General features: G+C 34.5%; 1 protein-coding gene across 1 annotated transcript in view; it reads left to right on the top strand.

Moving 5' to 3' along the window:
* Positions 1–3,508: 3,508 nt before the first annotated feature.
* LOC114340699 (collagen alpha-4(IV) chain) overlaps positions 3,509–23,193 on the top strand; it is a 38,129-nt gene continuing 18,444 nt past the window's right edge. Inside the window, exons 1-3 of the mRNA XM_028291469.2 lie at positions 3,509–3,654; positions 9,421–9,484; positions 14,226–14,354. Coding sequence (XP_028147270.1) covers positions 3,616–3,654; positions 9,421–9,484; positions 14,226–14,354 — 232 coding nt within the window. The 5' untranslated portion in view covers positions 3,509–3,615. The remainder of the gene's footprint in view (positions 3,655–9,420; positions 9,485–14,225; positions 14,355–23,193) is intronic.

A 23,193-nucleotide genomic window follows, 5' to 3' on the forward strand; every position in this document is an offset into this window, starting at 1 on the left:
ATTTAAAATTCAATTTACATTATTTAAAAATAATATTAAACAGGCTAAACGCCGATGTTACATGATATAGCCTATGGGAACATGGTGAAACCCTACCAAAACCTCAATCAACCATCTTAGGCCAACTTTGACTATAAAGTGTCACAAGTGTGTAAGGAACTGTTTGAAGTGACATTGACAGTAGAGAAAAAGGTAGTCGATTTTCAAAGTTAATTAACCAAAAGGTCATGACCCACAACAAATGATAAAAATTCTAATATCTGAAAATGTCTAACATTTTAAATCTATTGGTTTTTGAAAAGTAATTGTGATATACAAAATTAATTTAGAATATAAGATTATTTATATTGACTGTATACTATAACATTAGATTGATCAAATTGATAGAAAGACAGTTAAGCTGCTGTCAATAATGATAAAAAGATAAAAATAGATGAAGGTGAGAGAAGAGAAAGAATAAGTATTAGTTGGAATGTTATTGTACAAAATGAATAAATTGGTAGGCAATTTAATCTAGTCTATATTTTATTGGTGGTTGTATATGTAAAAGGAAAATATTGTTATTTAAAAATAAATGCAAATTTTTGTAAATAATGGATTTGAGTTAGGATACAGTCAAATAATTAAAAGTGTGTAATATGTGAATGAAAAGGATTGTAATTATTATGAGATGTTTTATTTTTTAATTTTATTTCAAAAGTTTTGAGAGAATTCTTGTGACAAAGTGAGGGTATGTAAAGTTAGAGATAAAGAAAAGTATGATTATAGCTGTTAAGTCCAGTTGATACAAGAATGAAATTAAAATGAAAATAATATTGAAAGTGTACTGAATAAAATAAAACCAAAGTAAGAAAAAGAATATTGATATAATTTAATTGTAATGATAATGGATCTGAATGTGAGAACTGAAATTAAGTGATGGGATGTTAGTTGGAGAGGTAAAAAATTTACTTGGAAAAAGTCAAAGACAAAAAGTAGAGGGCTGTGGTGTAAGGTATAAAGACAAGAATTTTAAGGGAAAGAGAGGGATAAAGAAAAGATGAGGTGTGGAATTAAACTGAACGAAGTAATGAAATGAAAAAGAAGTGAAAAGATAGTAGGGTGAATTAATGAGGTGATGGTTAATAGGGTTCAGTAGTTAATAATGTTAGTCGGGTAAATGAGTTTGGAAGCAGTGAAGGAAAGAGGAAATTTTGAAAAAGAAGGGAGAGTAAGTAAAAAGAGAAAGAATAGGATAAAAAGAGGAAGTTGAAAAAAATAGGAATTATGAGAATAATTGGCGGTGAATGGGGACAAAGTTGCGGTTAAGGGATGTTTGTCTATTGACACAGTTGGGACTCTTCTTCAGGTCCTTCACAATCTCCAAATCTTCGTATAAATCTAAACGGAGTGTATTGTTCGTTGAATATTTTGTATCAACTGGACACCTTCAGGAATCTTAAGTTCAAGTTTATTGACTTTTAAATTGTGTGAAAAGGCAGAAGTGATATCTTTCTTGCTGTGTTCTGCAGATCGGGTAGAAACACAGCAAGAAGAGATTCTGCAAACACAGGGTTCTGCAGAACACAGCAAGAGAGATACCACTTCTGCCTTTTCACACCATTTAAAAGTCAATAAACATGAACTTAAGATTCCTGAAGGTGTCCAGTTGATACACAATATTCAACAAAACAATACACTCCGTTTAGACTTATACGAAGATTTGGAGATTGTCAAGGACCTGAAGAAGAATCCCAACTGTGTCAATAGACAAACATCCCTTAACCGCAACTTTGTCCCCATTCACCGCCAATTATTCTCATAATTCCTATTTTTTCAACTTCCTCTTTTTATCGTATTCTTTCTCTTTTAACTTACTCTCCCTTCTTTTTCAAAATTTCCTCTTTCCTTCACTGCTTCCAAACTCCTTTACCCGACTAACATTATTAACTACTATTAACTACTATTAACCATCACCTCATTAATTCACCCTACGATCTTTTCACTTCTATTTCATTTCATTACTTCGTTCAGTTTAATTCCACACCTCATCTTTTCTTTATCCCTCTCTTTCCCTTAAAATTCTTGTCTATATACCTTACACCACAGCCCTCTACTTTTTGTCTTTGACTTTTTCCAAGTAATTTTTTACCTCTTCAACTAACATCCCATCACTTAATTTCAGTTCTCACATTCAGATCCATTATCATTACAGTTAAATTATATCAATATTCTTTTTCTTACTTTGGTTTTATTTTATTCAGTACACTTTCAATATTATTTTCATTTTAATTTCATTCTTGTATCAACTGGACTTAACAGCTATAATCATACTTTTCTTTATCTCTAACTTCACATACCCTCACGTTGTCACAAAAATTCTCTCAAAACTTTTGAAATAAAATTAAAAAATAAAACATCTCATAATAATTACAATCGTTTTCATTCACATATAACCCACTTTTAATTATTTGACTGTATCCTAACTCAAATCCATTATTTACAAAAATTTGCATTTATTTTTAAATAACAATATTTTCCTTTTACATATACAACCACCAATACCATATAGACTAGATTAAATTGCCTACCAATTTATTCATTTTGTACAATAACCTTCCAACTAATACTTATTCTTTCTCTTCTCTCACCTTCATCTATTTTTATCTTTTTATCATTATTAACAGCAGCTTAACTTTCTTTCTATCAATTTGATTAATTTAATGTTATAGTATACAGTCAATATAAATAATCTTATATTCTAAATTAATTTTGTATATCACAATTTCTTTTCAAAAACCAATAGATTTAAAATGTTAGATATTTTCAGATATTAGAATTTTTATCATTTGTTGTGGGTCATGACCTTTTGGTTAATTAACTTTGAAAATCGACTACCTTTTTCTCTACTGTCAATGTCACTTCAAACAGTTCCTTACACACTTGTGACACTTTATAGTCAAAGTTGGCCTAAGATGGTTGATTGAGGTTTTGGTAGGGTTTCACCATGTTCCCATAGGCTATATCATGTAACATCGGCGTTTAGCCTGTTTAATATTATTTTTAAATAATGTAAATTGAATTTTAAATTCAACCATTGTTTGGTTCTGGGGCCATTTATCAAGTATGCACGTAAGTAATCTAACCACACTTTTTTAGCTTTTTAAAAATTTCAACCATCTTTCAATTCTAATAGTGGGATTACTTATTTTATTGTAGATTCACTGATGATGGACCGATAGGTCTGAAAACGGTCTGAATTGGACATATTTTATTCAATCCATTGGGATTTTTTAAGTTTTAATAAATATACCAATTTACATAGAAGTGGTTTTACTTCTTGTTAGAGTTTTTTAACTATATGGTATACAGCCAACCTAGGGAACTTCCCTTTTAGGTTAATAAAATTATTTTTTCAATTTAATTATGGCTTATTTCCCATCTAAATAGTTAATGTAACCATTACACCATAAATTTTAATTTAATATCTTGAACCAATATTTGTAAATACAGTAGTTCCAATTATCACTACAGAAACCTTTATCAAAAATAGAATATTATGGCGATAACCTTAACTTTTTATAATAAATATAATACGTTATAATCATTTAACAGTAGTAAAGCTATTTAGTGACAATGAGAATAATAATTTTATTTGTTGTCCTGTCTGTAGTTGTAAGTATTATCATTTTTAAGAAGTATCTTATCAATTATTGTCCTAATTTAAATATTTACACAATCGTAAATCACACTGCCTTTTCAGCCTTTACTCCCTGTTGATATAATATACACACACCGGCAAAATTAGCCGAACACGTTAAAAATGGGACATGTTTGATGTCTGGTATTTCATAAACCAGTGGTCCGATTTGAGTGATTCTTTTAGTATGTTATAGCCTTCTTATTTAAGAATATCGGTGTAATAATATTGTTGCTAGACAGGTAAATCTCATTTTATACCGGGTGTAACAAGCTTACTGTGTTTTTTTCTTAAAGTTCGGAACACCCTGTAGAATATTCCAGCATATATAAAATATTACAATTAAAACTCAATTGTAGAATTATGCTTTCTTGACATTTTCTTTTTTGATTCATTTGCTTATGTTTGAAAATAAAAAAGTTATGTGCTTTAACAACTAACCATGTTTTTTATAAATAAATCCTCATAGTAGGGGAGAAAAGTATGCTAAATTTGCAATTACTCGAGCGTTCTTGGGACCTGGAGTGGATTGTGAAGAGTGGGTGCTACAACCAAAAAAAGTTAAGTTAAGTTTTCCATAAAGTGTGGGACTCTCCATTTTTCAATTTAATTTACATTTCCACCAATCGTTTTTTTCCGATTATAGCGCCATTTATCCATAATAGGAAAAAATGTGGCGAATAAAAATTGCTTATTTTTACGTCAAGGATCCAAATCTGCAATAAAAATTGGGGGCTCCTATTTAATATTTTAATGTAACCCCCACCCTACCTCCGTGGGGGTCGTGTTTGGTGCCATTCGGTAGATTTTTATGAGTTTTACGATCTGATGTTCATTTCGCAAAATATCCCAGGGTTCGTATTTATAATTTTTAATTTACCCCCCACCCCTCTCCGTGGGGTGTCACGAGCCCCACGAAGGTGGGGTGGGGGATTTAATTTAAAATCTTAAATGGGAGCCCCCAATTTTTATTGCAGATTTGGATTCTTTACGTAAAAATAAGCAACTTTTATTCGACATGTTTTTTCGAATTATGGATAGATAGCGCTATAATCGGAGAAAAATGATTGTTTCAAATGGAAAATTAAATTAAAAAATGAAAAGTCCCCCACTTTATGGAAAACTTAACTTAACCTTTTTCTGATTTTAGCACATACTCTTCACAATCCAATAGGTCCCCATAACGCTCGAGTAACTGCAAATTTAGTATACTTTCCTCCCCTACTATGAGGATTTATTGATGAAAAACATGGATAGCTGTTAACGCACATAACTTTTTTATTATCTCACATAAGTAAATGAATCGAAAAGGAAAATATTAAGCAAGCCTAAGTCTACAATCGAGTATTAATTCTAATATTTTACATATGCTAGAATATTCCACAGGGTGTTCCAAACTTTAAGAAAAAAACACAGTATGATTTGTACACCCGGTATAAAATGGTATTTACCTGTATAGCAACAATATTATTACAACGATATTCTTAAATAATAAGGCTATAACATACTAAAAGATTCACTCAAATCGGACCACTGGTTTATGAAATACGAGACATCAAACATGTCCCATTTTGAACGTGTTCGGCCAATTTTGCCGGTGTGTGTATATTTACAAATCGATTGGATCACATTTTTGTTGAATTCACACTTGAATCCATGTTCTATGTATGAACTCTCTAGACCCAGTATAAACAAAGTAGCTGGAGCTAATGGAAAATAGGTTCCTATTCGTCAAATTTCACAGCGAATATTTCAACGTGAAATAACCAAAAACATGATGCACTTCTTGGGGAAAACTCATTATAATTTTTTTTAAACTTTTTAAAAAAGTCTTTACTTTTGTTTTTTAAAAGAGTTTCTAGCATCTTATCATAAGTAACAAAGATACGCTCAAAATAAAGTTGGTCCCTCTCTTTTTGTCAAAAAAACCTCGAAGAAATCACCCCCTAATTAGCATCTTAAACTAAATTAATAATTACTGCTTCACAAGTAACTATTTTACAATAATATTATTTATATGATCTGTAAGTTTCATCTGTTCAAAGGGCTTACTTTTGACAAAATTTGGAGTTAATATATTTTTTTCCTAACCTAACCTTCAAAATAGCATTTTCAGAAAATCAGGAAATACCTATCTCCTCAAAGTCTCTTTTAAAATTGGTGCTAGGATTGCTTATGTTGATCTATGTTTTTGTTTAAAAGAATCACTTCTTCTTTTGTTTAAAAGAATGGCACTTCTTGTACCAAACCACAGAATTATTTATTAGCAGAAAATATTAAAGATATTCGGATACTGATGACAAGAACATCGGAGTATCGAAAAGAACACGTCCTAGCAATTAACGGCAAGAAAACAAAATTTATAAGAATATCCAGAACTTAAAAGGATAACCACTGCCGAAAAAGTGGCCGAATATACCTACACACACAAACCCAACTTTTCTATCGATACCCCAAATACCCATAAACATATCTGAATCTGCATAGTTGCACCTTCTTCTTCTTTGAGTGCCTCTTCTATCGGAGATTGGATATCATTAGAGCGATTCAAATTTTATTTACTGCTGTTTTGAACAATTCGTTAGTGGTACAGCCAAACCACTCTCTCAAATTTCTCATTCAGGACATTTTTCTACGGCCTGTATTTCTTCGTCCTTGGATTTTTCCTTGCATTATATTTTGTAGCAATGTGTACTTTTGTCCCCTCATCAGGTGGCATAAGTATTCAAGTTTTCTCTTTTTTATATTCAGTAGAACTTCTGGCTCGTTACTTATTCTGCTTATTACTTCTTCATTTGTAATTTTATCCACCCAACTTATTCTTAGTATACGGCGGTAGCACCACATCTCAAAGCTTTTAAGATTTTTAATATTCCTCTGTTTAAGAGTCCACGACTCAACACCGTAGAACAAAGTACTGAATACATAGCATTTTAACATTCTAGTTCGTAGATGAATACTAATATCACGATTACAAAATAATTTTTTCATTTTTATAAAAGTAGACCTGGCAATTTCAATACGTCTTTTTATCTCGTGATTTTGGTCACCTGTTTAACTGATAAGGTTTCCCAAGTATTTGTATTCATTTACTTTTTCAAGTTGGGTACCGTTTATTGTGATACTAGTGTCATTTATTGGATTCTTGCTGAAGGTCATATATTTGGCTTTATGACGTTCATCTTTATGCCGTAGTTATTACATCTCATTCATACTTTCAACTAGATGCTGTAGATCTTCCGCTGTTCTTGCCATTATCACAGTATCGTCAGCATATCGAATGTTATTAATAACTTCTCCATTGACTATTATCCCTTCGTTTGCATATGAGAGAATTTCTTGTCAATTTGTTCGCTGTAGATATTAAACAAGAGCGGTGACAATATACAACCCTGTCGTACCCCTCTACGTATTTCTATTTCGTGCGATGTTTGGTCTTCTATTTTTATATTAGCTTGCTAATTCCAGTACAGATTTAATATTATTTGTATGTCTCTGGTGTCAATGTTCTTACTCTCCAGGATTTCTTTGAGTTTACTGTGGCGCACTTTGTCAAAGGCCCTTTCAAAGTCTATAAAGCAGGCGTGTACCTCTTGGCTAACATCTAGGCATCTCTGTGTTAGAACGTTCAAGGCAAAGAGAGCATAATATTATGGTTACGGATTTATCATTCAAAAGCTTCAGCAGTTCTGTAGGGATTTCATCGCGTCCGTTTGCTTTTCCATTTTTAGCGTTTCTTATTGCATATTCTACTACTTCTTTCAATATGTCTGGCCCAGTTGCATTGATTATCTACGTTAAGTTGTTTCTGTCGCCTTCAAATAATTCATTCAGGTATTCTGTCCATCTTTTTATTTTATTCTCTAGATCTACAATAAGATTTCCATCTTTGTTTTTAAGTTTACCTATTTGGCATTTCTTTATGCTTCCTGTTATCTCTTTTACTTTTTTGTGCATATTGAACGCATCGTACTTTTTCTCATAGGTTTCCATTTCCTCATACTGTTCTTTGATCCACGCTTCTTTGGCTTCTTTTATTTTTTTATGTGTTTGTTTATTTCTTTGTATTTGTCTAGGTGATTCTTCATCTTTCTTCTTTGTTGCATCAAGTCTAGTAGGTATGTCCTGTGTCATCCACCCCTTGTTCTTTGTTGTCGTTTTTGTCAGATACTTCCTTTCTGCTATTTGTATAGCTGTATTTATGTACTTTAATTTTTGATTAACGTTATCTGTATCGTTAATTTGTTGTTGCATTGACCTGAGGTTTTCATTTATTTCTTCTCCTGTTTCTTCTCGTATATTTTTGTTTCTAAGTTTATCTAAATCTAGTGTCTTTCTGTGTGGTCTCCTAATCTTTTTTGGTCTCGCCTTTATCACAGTAACTACCGGGTTATGATCTGAGACTATATCAGCTCCTGGGTACGTCTTAGTACATTTAACAGCATTACGATACCTCCTTGCTATCAGAATGTAGTCTATTTGATTTCTCACTATTTTTTCTTTGGTATGTTGTGGAGGTGTCCATGTATATAATCGCCGAGGAGGTAATTTGAAAAGGGTGTTTGTTATTACGAAGTCTTCGCTCTGGCAAAATTGAATCAATCGATCTCCTCTGTCGTTTCTGTTTCCAAGTCCATAGTTTCCTACATGTTCTCGTACCTTACCTTGACCGACCTTGGCATTAATATCGCCCATTATTATGTTAATTTGTTGCTTTTTTATTGCTTTCAGCATTTCTTCTAAGTCGTTGTAGAATTGTTTTATTTCATCGTCATCTTTATCTGCTGTTGGTGCATAGACTTGAATAAGATTTATTAAGTTATGTATTTCTTTAATTTGTACTAATATTAAGCGTTCTGAGTAAGGAGTACAGGTAATCAGAGAATTTTTTCATTTCTTTGAAATGATGATTCCAACTCCGTACCGATGGGTGTTGTTGTCGATTCCCGAGTAACAAAATACGCCATAATTTCGTGTTGAACATTTCCCAGATCCTGGCCATTGTGTATCGCTGATTCCTAAAACATCGATGTTTAGTCTATTCATTTCTTGTACATTATCCAGTTTTCCTGCAGAGAACAAACTTCTCACATTCTACGTTGCAACTTTTAATGTTGTTGGTTTCAGCATTTTTGTACAAGGATTTTGCAGGTTTACGACCGAGTGAGCCTTGTAGTCTTGTGCTTTTCTCTCTCTGTCGGGTCTTGGTATCCGATTCCCATGATTAGTAGAATTTCCACTATTTTTGGTGTACACCGTAATGACTTAACTAGGGGTACTCTATGAGTCTTTAATGCAGTGGTTCCCCGTTGCCTTCTGAATGCTTCCACCGTTGACCATCCTTGGTTCATCCGCCTTCGAGACCGATTTCTCGATCTCAGGATAAAAAAGTGCCCTTTCACATACTAGCTCATCCGCCCGAAGCCGTTGGCCAGTAAGTGGTGGGATTGCTTATACCGGCAATCATTCGGTAGATTTCACCATATCTGGTTACCCTCACTTAGTTTAGCCTGCAGGCCAATGCAGTTGTCCGTGATGTGGCACGAGGAGCCATAAATGAGAGTTGGATGTCTTATGGGGACCAGTTATCAAGAACCATCTCCCGTCTATGACGCTCGATGTGGCCGTTCCGATAGAAAGGTACTATCCCTATACTACATCCCATACATCCCATACATCCCATAGTTGCACCACAAATGACTAAAGGCAGATAAACTAACAATGATGCTTTATTGTTTCAGGGAACCTACGCTTTCACAGAGGATGAGAAGACACAAATTAGAAACATTTGTTTAAACAGAATTGGTATGAGTATCATTGTAATCACAGTACTAAATACCAACTAATGTTTATTATTTTACTTGAATTTAACAAAAATCTTTATTTTTAAAATAAGTTTAAAAGACTACAAACTGCAAATAGTACTAAAAACTACTAAAACTGATACTGATTCTTCCTCTTCATGTGCCGTGCTAGATTATCGAGCGTTGGCTATCCGATTGGCTGTAGTAATTTTGTTGACGGCAGCTCGGAAAAGGGATGCAGAGGATCTGTTAAAACATTCTCTCAGGTTTTTAAGTCTTGACGTTCTTCTTCGACCTGGCCCTCTTCTTCCGTCTAACTTGCCTTTTATTTTTAAATGGAGTATATTATATATATCTGGGTGTCGTATAACATGGCTAGAATATTCAAGTTTTCGATTTTAACTGTTTTTACGACTTCCGTGACTTTTTCATCCGATGAAAAACAACTTCATTATGAACTCCATCCATCCAACTTAGTCGTAGGATTTTCCGATGCACCCAGAGTTCAAGGCTTCCAGTTACTTGAGAAGTGTATCCGTTACAGTCCAACCTTCGACACCATAAAAAATAGTATAATAACAATAACACAATAACAAGTAAAATAACATACCACTAATTTAATTTTCAGTTCAAAGTAATGTTGTTTCCACATAAAAGTTTCTTTATATCAAAGAATGCAGCTCTGGCCTTCTCTATAGGTATTCTAATTTCTTTGCTCATATCCCAGTTCTCATTTAGATTACAACCAAGGTAGGTGATACTGTTAGTTATCTCCAATTGTTCACCATAAGCTGTTACTAGTGAATGATTAACGACATAAAATCACAGTTCATTGAAATATTACATTTTTTTAGGGCTTAGCTTGCGTTTGTTACAGGACGAAATTGTATTGTTTAATGTGTAGGAAGGGTCAGTAGAAGCTTAAGTTCAAGTTTGTGCGGTCGCCATCCTTGTCCCCTGGCCGTCGTCTTGGAATAAGGGGTGTAAAGGTTCTCGCGCTGTATCTATTTAACAACCCTACAGAAAATTTAATCAAACATAAAATGTGGCAAATTAAATTTTATACAATTTTCATTACAGAACATTTTTTAAACAAATTACAAAAAAAAGTTCTTCTTCTCGTTGTCCTTATGCCCTATAAGAGCGTCGGACTTTGGTATCACCTATCCATCTTCTACCAATTTCTACCACGCCTTCCGGTCTCTCATTTCCTTCATATGTTGCACTGTTTTCGCTCTCTTTGTCCCGATTTCCTCGATCTGCTCCATCCACTACTTTCTAGGTCTGCCCCTTCTTCTTTACCCCTGTCTTTTTTGCATCTGTCACCTTCTTTACTAGTCTGTTCTCGTGCATCCTTGTTATATGTCCACACCAATTCAGTTTTCTTTTTTCAATTTTTTTCTCTATTGGTTCCTGACTTAGCACGTTTCTTATGTTTTCGTTCCTTTTCCTGTCCATCTTCGTCTTTTCATTTATTTTTCTCAGCTGCTTAATTTCTGCTGCATTTATGGCACTTTCATGTCTTTTATTTGTGACCCATGTCTCGTTTGCATATAGAAGATTTGGTACTGTGATTATACGTGTATTTTTGTTTCCTGGCTTATTTCCCGTTTTCCCAGTATCGTATTATTAATCGCATAATATATTTTTGTAGCTTTCTTTGTGATATTTGCAATTTCTAGGTCTAGCTTTCCGTCATTCGATATTATCGTGCCCAGGTACTCGTAGGCCGTCACGCTCTCCAATCCTTGTCCTTTACAGAACACTTGTGTTCGTCTTGAATCTTCTGCTCTTAATGATATATTTTTAATGGTATTGCATTTGTTGATGTTTATTTCTAATTTCATTTTCTCTATTTCCTCAGTCCATACATCAGTTAGTCGCTGCATCTTTCCCGGGTTGTCTGCTAAGGGAACGACGTCGTCCACGTACAGTAATCCTTCTATCATAACTGGTGCGTGTAGCCTATTATTGTTTTTAAGTGGTTTGTTCTTCTTTTTACATTTTTTAATAATATATCCATAATTATGACGAATAGGAGTGGGCTTAGGCTATCTCCCTGTTTTATCCTTCTGTGGATTCTTCTCCTCTCTTGTGAATTGGGATCAGTAAGTTTTCTTCCCATGCTCTCGGCATTTTGTTTCTTCTCCATGCTTCCCTCATTATTTTTAGCAACCACTTCTCTCCTTCATGCTCTATCCATTTTATCATTTTGGAATTAATTTTATCTGCTCCGCTCGCTTTTCCTATTTTTATTCTACTTATCGCTTCTTTCAACTCTTCTGTACTTATTTCTTCCATTTGGTATTCTTCTGCTGTTGTCTCTTCTATAGTTCCCTCTCTCTCTAGTTCTTCACTGTCCTCGCCCATATATTTCTCTTCATAATATTCTCTCCATACCTCTAGTATCTCTGTTGTATTTGTCTTTAGATTATTGTGTCTGTCTTTTACTCCTCTGAGTTCTTTTCTTTCATTTCCTCTTAGGCTCCTTACTTTATTCCAGAAGCATCTGTTGTTGTCTCTGTAATTTTGGTTTAGTGATTCACCGAACTTCTTCCAACTCTCTTTCTTTCCTTTTCTAACTAGTTCTTTCATTATGTTTCTGTGTTTTTGGTATTCTTTTTGATCTTGTTACTCTCTTGTGCTATTGTATTTTTTCCGTGCCTTTTTCTTTTTCCTCACTTCTACCTGTACATCTGCATTCCACCATTCCGTCTTTTTGTTTAATTTTCTGACTGTTAGATTTCCCAAAAAAAAAAGTTATAAACAAAAATAAGTGAAAAACTGTTAGGCTTACTTTTCTATCTATATTATTTTTATTCATACAAATTATTATGATCTTAACATTCCTAGGCTATCATTAACCTATTTTTGATCGTTTTCCCCGCCGCCTTGGTGGAATCTTGGCCTAATCCATGGACAATTTCTAGACAAAATAATTTTATGTATTATTCTATATTGAAAAAGGTCTATCATAGTTATTATTTTTTCATTTTTTTATGGTCCAGACTGCGTATCAAGATCTAAATCAGTATACGAGGTGAATTTTTCTGGTATAATGGTTGTTAGCGTTGGCGTCATTGTCGGTAATTGATCTTCCAATTAATTTTCTTCAATTAATGTTAATATATCCACGATGTTGCTGCAGCTTTCACCACCACAATATACGCACACTGCTGAACGTTTGAGGCCTACTTTTCAGCAACCACGCGCATTTCCAGTTTCCATTGCATCTTCAAAAGATGAATTTAATAAGCTCGGGGGATACTGGAGACCTAGAATTTTGAATTTGTATCCAAAACGTTCAATGCTTTTTCCAGCCCCAATCTTCTGGATCACAATATTTACCAAGCCATGACTGAATCTGGTGATACACCCGGAGTCTGTGAAAATGGGCTGCACCTTGTATTGGAGGAAGTGAATACTTAGTAAAGATGGATCGACTTTCTCACTGACAAATAATTTTCTTCAGAGTTTTATTACAAATAAAACAGCCACTCATGTTGCACGCTTGAAAAAAGTAAAAATTCTTTTCACAAAAATATAAATTTTACCCACAAGACTCTCAATAGTATTAATATGTAGATAAAGCTCAAAATAGTTTTAAAATTTTTTAATACGACCTACGCCACGTGACAAAATATGTAGCACAACTGTAAGAATAAGTAGAGGGGAACCGATTGCTGGATCACCTAGGATAAATTATAATATCAGTAATAGTATGCAGATATTTAGTCTGGTTGGTCTGGTCCAGAAGAAGAATAACATAACTGGAAATTTTGTCAATTCCTGTTTATTGCGTAATTAACTTCTAAAATAATATGTATAGGTGTTACAAAAACGATAGAATTGTAACTATGTGCTGAGCTGAGCCACTATAGGATAGTTGCGTCGTTAATACGCGCTATGTTAGACCTTGTTTCAGATGCATAGTGACGCAACTGTAGATAGGGTTGAAAATGGGGAGATTAAATTAAGATATTGACTTCGAACTAAAGGGCACCGTTGTAAGAATAAGCGCCGTACTAAATATTTAAAAATCGATTTTTCGTACAGAAAAATTTTAAGATAAACAATGTACAGCTGCGTACAGACGAAACTGTAGAAAGTGTTGAAAGTGGGAGGATTAAATTAACATAATAAAATTCGAATAAATAGGGATGAACACAAAATATCATTCTAAGGATAAACGCCATACCGATGCTCTTGGACTATTACTCTTCATTTAATCAATATTTTAATGTTTGAAAATGTTAAGATGAACAAATTATAAAAAGTTCTAAGATGATGTGTTCTAAGATGAACAACAGTATTTACATTAACCATAGTGAATGCTGACTAGTATTCAGCCTGTTAACTTAATGAAAATTGAGAATGGGTTCAGATGTCAGGAAAAAGTCTACAATGGAAAAATGGCTGGAAATGTATAGTTGCAACAAACTAGTACATATTTATTTACTGCAGAGTCTTTTAGATAATAGGACTTTTTTATGATTTAGTTTGACGACTTTGGTAAAGACCAATTAACCAGAAAATTTTTACATTTAAATATAATATCACATAACTAGAATATGCGATATAATTACATTTATATTTACATTTAAACATTTACATATTATATATATTTAACTAACATAATAAAAATAATAATATTACTTAGTTGTATTCTAACTCTCAATAATTTATGTCTTTCTAATATTACTCTTACAAATATATAATATCTAAATAATATGCACTATTAGGTAAGAAAGTCAATTTAAAAGGAGAACTAGGTGATATAGGATTTCCTGGTTCGCCAGGGCTGCCAGCACCTCCGGCACATCCAGGATTAAAAGGAGTAGATGCTAAAATTCCTAAATACATGATTGGTGGTAAGAAATTTAGATTTTTTAAATAAATCGTTTATTAAAAATGAATAACCATTTTCAATTTCGTTGCAAAAATCGTTTATTATTCTCAAGCCTTAGTATATACATTTTTCTTCTTTCATACTTTAATATTTCAATTATGATTTTAATATCTGTATCATAATGGGTTTAATTATGATACAGATCTGCATTACGATACAGATGTTTATGAGACTCGCGAGATGACATTCTGTTTCGAAGGTGCCACATTTCACATGCGCAATGAACAATGTCAACTCAATAGCATTAACTTTTTTAAGACAGAGATATTGAAAATATAACCTCAAATTCATTTTAATCTTTAAAATATAAATGTATCAACAAAATAAATAATTGACTCATATTATACCTAACTACCGTGAACTCTCCCTTGAACGGACAGTAGTCGTTCCGCATAAAGTGTACGTTGAAGAGAAAAAAAATGTGTTAACTTAAAAATTTTAAAAATATGTGCATGTACATAATTATGTATGCATATACAGAGTGGGCCAAATAAAACAGTCCACCTCGATATTTGACAGTATTTATTAGATTTCAAAGAAATAAAAAAACAGGTCAATTTTTGATCTAAGGGGGACAGATTTTTACGGTACATACATCTGTCATTTGTCAACCCCCTCCCTTCCACTTCCCCACCCCTTATTTTTAAATAGGGAATAGGGCTGCTCGCTCATTAGAAAGGTTGTTCAATTCTCTATTCAGTAATATTAACATTGACATAATAATTTACACAGGGTGTCCAAGGAAAATTATTTTAAGTTAAATTAATTGACAAAAAAAGAAGAATGTATGCAATTTATTTAACTCAGAATACATTCTACTGCTGACAGAAAAGAGAAAGAAATGTTTATTTGATAAATAAACATTGCTTGTTGTTTAAATTCAATATTCAACCTACCAAGAGGCAGATGGGTGGCAGCTTGAACATTGAAATTAAGCGAAAAGCATTGTTTATTTATCAAAAAACATTTTTTTCTGTTTTGTGAAAGCAGTAGAATGTATTTTGAATAAAATAAATTACATACGTTCTTCTTTTTGTGTCAATTAATTTAATTGAAATATTTTTTTCTTGGACACCCAGCATAAATAATTATGTTAATTTTGACATTACTGAATAAATAATTGAATAACCTTTCAAATGAGCTAGGACACGACCCCTATTTCCTATTTAAAAATGGGTGGGGGAAGTGGAAGGGAGGGGATTGACAAATGACAGATATATGTACTGTAAAAATGTGTCCCCCTTAGATCAAAAATTCACCTGTTTTTTTATTTTCTTATAATCTAATAAATACTGCCAAATATCGAGGTGTACTCTTTTCTTTGGCCCACTCTGTATATACATATTAATGGAAATATTAGTTTAACATTACATAATACAAGTTGTGGATGAGACGCAGCATTGTCCAGGTTACGAAAGAACTTTTCGATTTTCTCTCTGCATTCTTCTATCAAATTTATTTAGCCAGTCTGTCATGATTTCCATTGTCATTTGTCATACACGACTTCTTATTGCTGTACCATTCGATAGGTAATTGTTCTGCGTGTGAAACCTTGAACCAAAGTGGACTTTTATTATTCCAAAAATCCACGAGGAAACAATTTCCTGTAGTTGGCTGTATACTATTTATTACAAAAAGCCATGAAATCCTTTATAAAAAGTATATTTGTTAAAATCCCTATAAAGGGCTACATCGTACAACAAACAGAACTAGTTTTCAATCGGTTGACTGATCATCATCAGTGTTTCCTAAAATGTGTATAACCTGATAAAATGATGCAAAGTATTTAAAATTTTGACTATGATTTTAAAAAGTTATAGCTTATACTCACTTGAATCAAAGATGCTAACGACCAAAGTAAAAATATTAAGGTAAAAACCCTTTAAAATTAATCCGTCATAGGAACATATAAAATTGATGTGATTTTACATATGGATGTACAAAATATCCAATGTTTCACGCTCTAGGTACCATTATCGAGCTAAATTTGACTTGTTCACATCATGGCTGTGTAGAAGCAAGTGACTTTGATAGCGGAAATCCTGAATGGTGACATGACAGAAATGACAGTTCCACAGGAAGTTAAAATTTCCCTGTTGGTTTTGTGATTGTAAAGTTTGTTAAATTATTAACAATAAAAACAGTCGCTCCCATCATGGTAAATACTCTGTTAAAATGAAAATGAACTTGATGTAAAAGTTAGAATATTTGTAATGAAAGAGATAGGCAAACCACATTACGCGTTGGAACGAAAACTTAATGAACGTTATCAAGCCCTCTTATGTGGACATCTAGGGTTTAGAAAAGCAATTTTATGTTGATATCAAGTTATCGATATTATTCGGATGATTGGAAGTTGCCGTAGTATGTGGAAGTACCATAAAATATCACAATGGGGGAGACACAGAGGTAGAAATGTCTCAAAATCAGGGAGGGATGTATAAGACAAGCTCACTTCCACCTCCTTATTACTCCCATCACTTTCCTACAGTTACATCCACAGTTGATCTGGCACAATCCATAATAATTTTCTTCCTTATTCATCTCTACCCATTAACCATTATCACCTATCCAATGATACACATACAAACTAACATCTGCTATCATCACCCACATACATCTCCATCTCTAAACTTTCATCCATAATTCTCTATGACTCTCTTCACCCCATCTATTCACATTATAACCAAATTTAACAGTCTCATTACTCTTTCTAGGTCCCGTTCATGTCACATTTCCATTATAATCTCATAAACCTCTAACACTCAACCCTCTCTCCTATGGTTGAATATATCATATGACGGTCTGTTTTGTCGAACCCTTAGAGTTCTTATTGAGTAGCCTGCAGGGACCTTGGGAAATGGTCGCATGAATCTGAGCTTGTCTTATACATCCCTCCCTAATTTTGAGACATTTATACATCTGTGTCTCCCCCATTGTGATCTTTCATGGTACTTCCACATACTACGGCAATAAAATTGCTTTTCTAAACCCTAGATGTCCACATAAGAGGGGTTGATAACGTTTATTAAGTTTTCGTTCCAACGCGTAATGTGGTTTGCCTATCTCTTTCATTACAAATATTCTAACTTTTACATCAAGTTCATTTTCATTTTAACAGAGTATTTAGCATAGTGAGAGCGACTGTTTTTATTGTTAATAATTTAACAAACTTTACAATCACAAAAACAACAGGGAAATTTTAACTTCCTGTGGAACTGTCATTTCTGTCATGTCACCATTCAGGATTTCCGCTATCAAAGTCACTTGCTTCTACACAGCCATGATGTGAAGAGGTCAAATTTAGCTCAATGGTACCTTGTATCATCCTAGGGCTCAGTGGAGGCTGTTATTCAGATAAGGGAAACACCAATAGCGATAAATGAATTTATTTATAGAACCGACACTAGGGTAATCACCCCGGGAGAAATTTGAATAGTGACTTGTTACTGGTACGCGTTTAGTTGAAGACTCTTTCTCTAGGCGAGAGATCTTAGTTTTATAGAAGCTTAAATTGGGTCATCGTGATTTGTATATCTAATTAAGGTAAATAATTCTACTTTCGTCAGCACTTTCGTATCATTTCCAAATTATATTGTTGATAATTGACCAATTTTTATCTAAACTAATAATCCACATGTGTGAATATAACAACAAATAAATTCGTGCGATCTACTGGGTGATATAATTATTCTGTTCAATATCGGATATGAATTCTGAATATTTGTTACTGGACATACTGCCCGCCGGCCAATATGGACTAAGTGTCAGTGTTCAAAGTTTACAAGTATAACATAAACGTAAGATATGATATGTATATTTCTAACATGATAACATAAATAGTTTAATAATAAATAGTTTAAGAATAATCAATATTTCTCCAACTGTTAACTTAGCTTTCAATGTCCGACTCTATATTTAGATCAAAATTGGGACTATTGGATGAAAATGCGGTGAGAGGGACGTCGGCTTTGGAAGTCGACGGGGAGTCGTCTTTCCGGTTCCGAACTAATGTAGGTACCTCGTGTTCGAGTTTCTGATTAAGTGTTTTACCTGAGCGACATTTTCGTGTAACAGGACAGTATTTCCACAATGTGAGCAGCCCAATCACCACTATCGTAGTAATGATCCCGGTGGCCGCTAAATAAGCCCAATGTGATTCTTGTATCGTTCGCCAAGGCGTATGTGCTACTTCTTGCTCCAGACTCTCTTCTTCCAATAGTATAGCACGGAGCTCTTCTCCTTGTACGTTAATGTGTGTGTGTGTTGTGTCGTACTTAACTTACGTCGTGTCATCGTCACCAATTGTGCTACGGGAGTGATAGAAATCTTTAGGTAACTGGTTACCGCTGTCTCCACTCCACTGCTAGTGGGGAGTAGTGTAATGTTTTTCGTTTGGGCGATGCATCGGGGTGAGAGTTTCAGGAATGTGACTCGTTTCAGAACTCTTTCGTTCCGATTTCCATCACAAATAATGGACATGTGTATCGGGCTCGGCGTGATAATTAACCAGAGGTTGAGAGTACCCATCTTACTCCACTGAGCTTGCTGTATTGCCCGGGTAACCACTGGACATGTGCTATTCTTAGATCGCTCATAAATTTCTTCCAGTATACAGTTTGGTTTGGTACCCATATTCATTACAGCCGTTGGGGAGCACGCTATCTGTGCCCGTGCCAACTGTAAGCATCTTGCTCTATTTTCTGCGGTTAATTCGAAGTAGTGAAGAGTGTTTTAATCTACAATCAGTAGATTTCTTGGGGCGACAAATGAATGCAACACTGACCCCTCGACCTTTAGTGGTATCGCAGTGACCTTGAGCATGTTGTAATTATTTCTCCCTGTCACTATGAAGTAGCCGATGACCTTTATGTATTTGTCGTCATGGCTGACTTCTGTTTCTATAATGTGTTGTCGTCGTATTTCCACTCCTTGTGGTAGTATCTGCCCTGCTCTTTCTATTAACTTGGCTATTTGACCCGGTTTTATTATATCAATGAAATGGCCGTGGTTGTAGTGAAGGCTTAGTATTCCCTCGTAAAATTGAATATATTCGTTTATGAACTCCGTAACTTGTAATGCTATAGTTTGTATTCGTAACGTGCTATATTCGGTTTTTAGTCTTTGTGCTTTGTCCTCTACTTCGTTGAGGCCTCTAGATATGTCTTGTAGACCTGTTGTTATTGCTTTGTGGAACTTGTTCAGTTGTTCGTTTATCCGCATCTCCGTGTGGTTGATTGAAGTTATTGTTTCTAACATTACTTTTGCCTGATGCTGTGATCCCTTTATTAATTCTGTCTGGTTTTTGTCTAGTGCCTCATTGTTACTATAGGCTTCGTCGTTCACTCCAAATATGGAGGTTAATATTGTTCTTAATATTCCTCTTTTTTATCTTCCTTTTATTTCTACTGTCAACGCCTCGCTTACTGACTCCGCCTTTCTTTGTCCTTCCTCTAACTTCCCTATTATATCTTTGCAGTTTACGATTTTTGTCTCTTGACACAGCTCTTGTATGCCTTGTATCATACTTCCTATCAGTTGGTGCTTCTTTTGAATTCTTCCTTTTTCGAGTAGCACCTTTTTTCGGAATGTTCCCCGGTCTATGAAAACCTCTCCAAGGTCTTCTGTAAACAACCCTGGTTCCGGATTGTATATTTTATACAGTTCTGCATTCATGGGTTTTAATAGTTTTAAAAATATTTTTGCGGTGAGTATTTTCTTCCATCTCGATCCTGATGTATAATTTGGTTTTTCCTGTTTCTCTTCTTCCAATTTTATCAGCTTATGTATAGGTATTTTTGTTATTTTTCCGTTTGCCTTTCTCACTATTACAACTCTGGTTAATCCCTCCGCTCCAGGGTGTGTTTCTATTACCCTTGCTAATGGCCATCTGCCTGGAGGTGTATCCTCTTCCTTAATTATGACTATTTCTTCTCATTTTACGTTTGGGTGCGTTTTATGCCATTTATTCCTTTGTTGTAACTGTTGCAGGTACTCTTGCCTTCAAATCTTCCAGAAACCTCTTTTTATTTTTTCCAATATTCGCCACTTTGCTGGCATCTTCAAATACGTCGTGAGCTCTTCTTGCCGATTCGGTGATAAGATTTCTTTCCTTATAAGGAAGTGAGCTGGTGTAATTGCTATTTTCCCTTCTGGGTCTTCTGATGATCCACATAATGGTCTCGAATTCATACAGGCTTCTATTTGTGTTAGCACCGTACTCAGTTCCTCATATGTTAATACTGTTTTCCCTATGATTCTTTTCAAATGATATTTCATTATTCGCACTGCGCTTTCCTACAATCCTCCGAAGTGTGGCGCATATGCAGGTATGACATGCCACTGGGTGCCTAGTGTAACTAATCCTTGTTTTATCTCGTCCTCTATGTTTTGATTTTCCTTTTTTAGTAAATTTGCCGTTCCTACGAATGTGGTTCCGTTGTCACTGTAAATGTTGGTGCACTGTCCTCCGCGTGCCGTAAATCTTTTGAATGCCGCGATAAATGCATCTGTAGACATACCACTTATTACCTCGAGGTGTACTGCCTTTGTTGACAGACACACAAATACTGCAATGTATCCTTTATAACTCCTTTGTCCTCTGCCTTTCGACGTGCTTATTTTTATCTGCCGGGCATAAGCTATCCCTGTATTCGTAAAGGGCTGACTCGGGTTCACTCTGTCCTTCGGCAGATATCCTATTAACTGTTGTGCTACTTGACTTTTATACCTCCTACACTGTAAACATTTTGTTAGTTGATTTTTCACGGTTCTTCTTCCGTTGATTATCCAGTATTTCCTCTTTATGTACTGTAGTGTCTGTTTTAATCCGCTATGTAAATTTCTTGTATGACTCTCTGATATAATTAATTTTGTTAGTGCACTGTCCTTTGGTAAAATTATAGGATGTTTTTCCGCGTACTGTAGATTCGTGTGCCTCAGCCTTCCGGTGACTCTTAGAATCCCTTGTTTATCCAGGAATGGTACCAATGATGCTAGTTTGTTCTTCCTGTCTAGTTGCTTTTTCTTCTCTAGCCTGTCGATTTCTTGCTTGAAGTTGGTGAGTTGTGTGAGCTTTATCACTTTTAACAGTGTTTCCTCTAATTCTCGGACTGTAAGTTGTCCTTGATTTTTGTCCTTCTTTCTACAATTGTTTGCAAATCTCATACAATATGATACTACTCTTCTCATTCTTTCTAAATTCGAGAATCTCTCGCATATGTCTTCGTTTATCGTTGCCAGTGCGCCGTTACTTTCATTTTGACTTCCTCCTCATTTGTTTCAGGTATTTCCTCTGCCGTCAGCCTAAGTGCTTTTTTACTTGTCAGCCAAGTTGGTCCCTTCCACCATAACTATGCTTCTAATAACTCTGATGCGGTACTTCCACGTGAGAGGATGTCCGCTGGGTTTTCTTTCGTATCCACTTTATGCCAATTTTCTGGTCCTATAACTCTTTTTATCTCCTCTACTCTGTTGGCGACGAACATTTTCCACCTTTTTGACGATCCCTTTATCCAAGCCAGGATTATTGTTGAGTCCGACCATGCATATACTTCAATGTTCTCCCTGTTCAATGCTTGTAGGGTTTTCTTCATTAAATTTGCTAATAGTACCGCGGCACACAATTCTAATCTTGGTAATGTCGTTTTCCCTTTCAATGGTGCGACTTTCGATTTTACTATCATTAGATTCGTTTTAATTTCCGGGCCTAACACCCTTGAATAAATTACCGCTCCATATCCTTTCAGAGACGCATCTGCGAATCCATGTAGTTCTACTCTGATTGTTTTATTTAAATTGTTCCACCTGGGTATTGTTATTTTCTCAAGATTTATTAATTGTGCCTGATATGCTTTCCACCGGCTTTGTTGCGTGCTAGTTAATTCTTTATCCCAACTGGTCTTTTGCTCAAAAATTCTTGTACGATACGCCTGAATTACTACTGGTGCTATCCATCCCAATGGGTCATATAATTTTGCTACTTCTGACAGTATGTGTCTTTTCGTTATTTTCTTTGTCGTCGTTATTTCTATTTTGAATCTGATTGTATCTTCTTTAGGTGACCTATGTATTCCTAACGTCTTTCGTACTTCTTCTTGCTTAAATGCTTTGGAGTCTACATTCCTCATTTCTTCCGGTACGTTCTCCATTATATTTTCTTCGTTGCTCAACCATTTTCTAAGTGTAAATCCTCATTTCTTGAAAAGTTGTATTAGTTCCTTTTGGGCTGCTTCTGCTTCTTGTAATGTCTCAGCTCCTCCTAGGATATCGTCTACATACATATTATTTTCTTTTACTATTTTCGATGCCATAGGGAAATTCACTCCTTCATCTTTTTGTAATTGTTGAATTGTTCTTAACGCTAAAAATGGTGCTGCGGCCGTGCCGTATGTCACCGTTTTCAATTTATATTCTTGCACTGGGTCCTTTGTGTCCTTTCTCCATAGTATTTTTTGATACGTTTGGTCTTCTTCTGCCATTCTGATCTGTCTAAACATTTTCTCCAGATCCGCCATCTTAATAGTATATCTGTCAAATCCTGTTGTAATTTTGGCCCTGTGTGCATAATATCATTCAGGCTTACTGTTGATGAACTTTTACTTGATGCAACAAACACGGCTCTTATTTTTGTTGTAGTACTCTCCTCCTTTCTCACTGGATGATGAGGTAGATAATAACCCTCTCCCTGGTTTTCTGCTATTCCCATATGACCTTGCTTTTCATAATCTTCCATGAATTGTCTGTAATTCACTTCTAGTTGTTTGTCTTTTTTAAATGTCTTTTCTAGTTGCATCAATCTG

The sequence above is a fragment of the Diabrotica virgifera genome, chromosome 4 (genome assembly GCF_917563875.1).
Source record: "Diabrotica virgifera virgifera chromosome 4, PGI_DIABVI_V3a".
In the NCBI taxonomy this organism is placed as follows: domain Eukaryota; kingdom Metazoa; phylum Arthropoda; class Insecta; order Coleoptera; family Chrysomelidae; genus Diabrotica; species Diabrotica virgifera.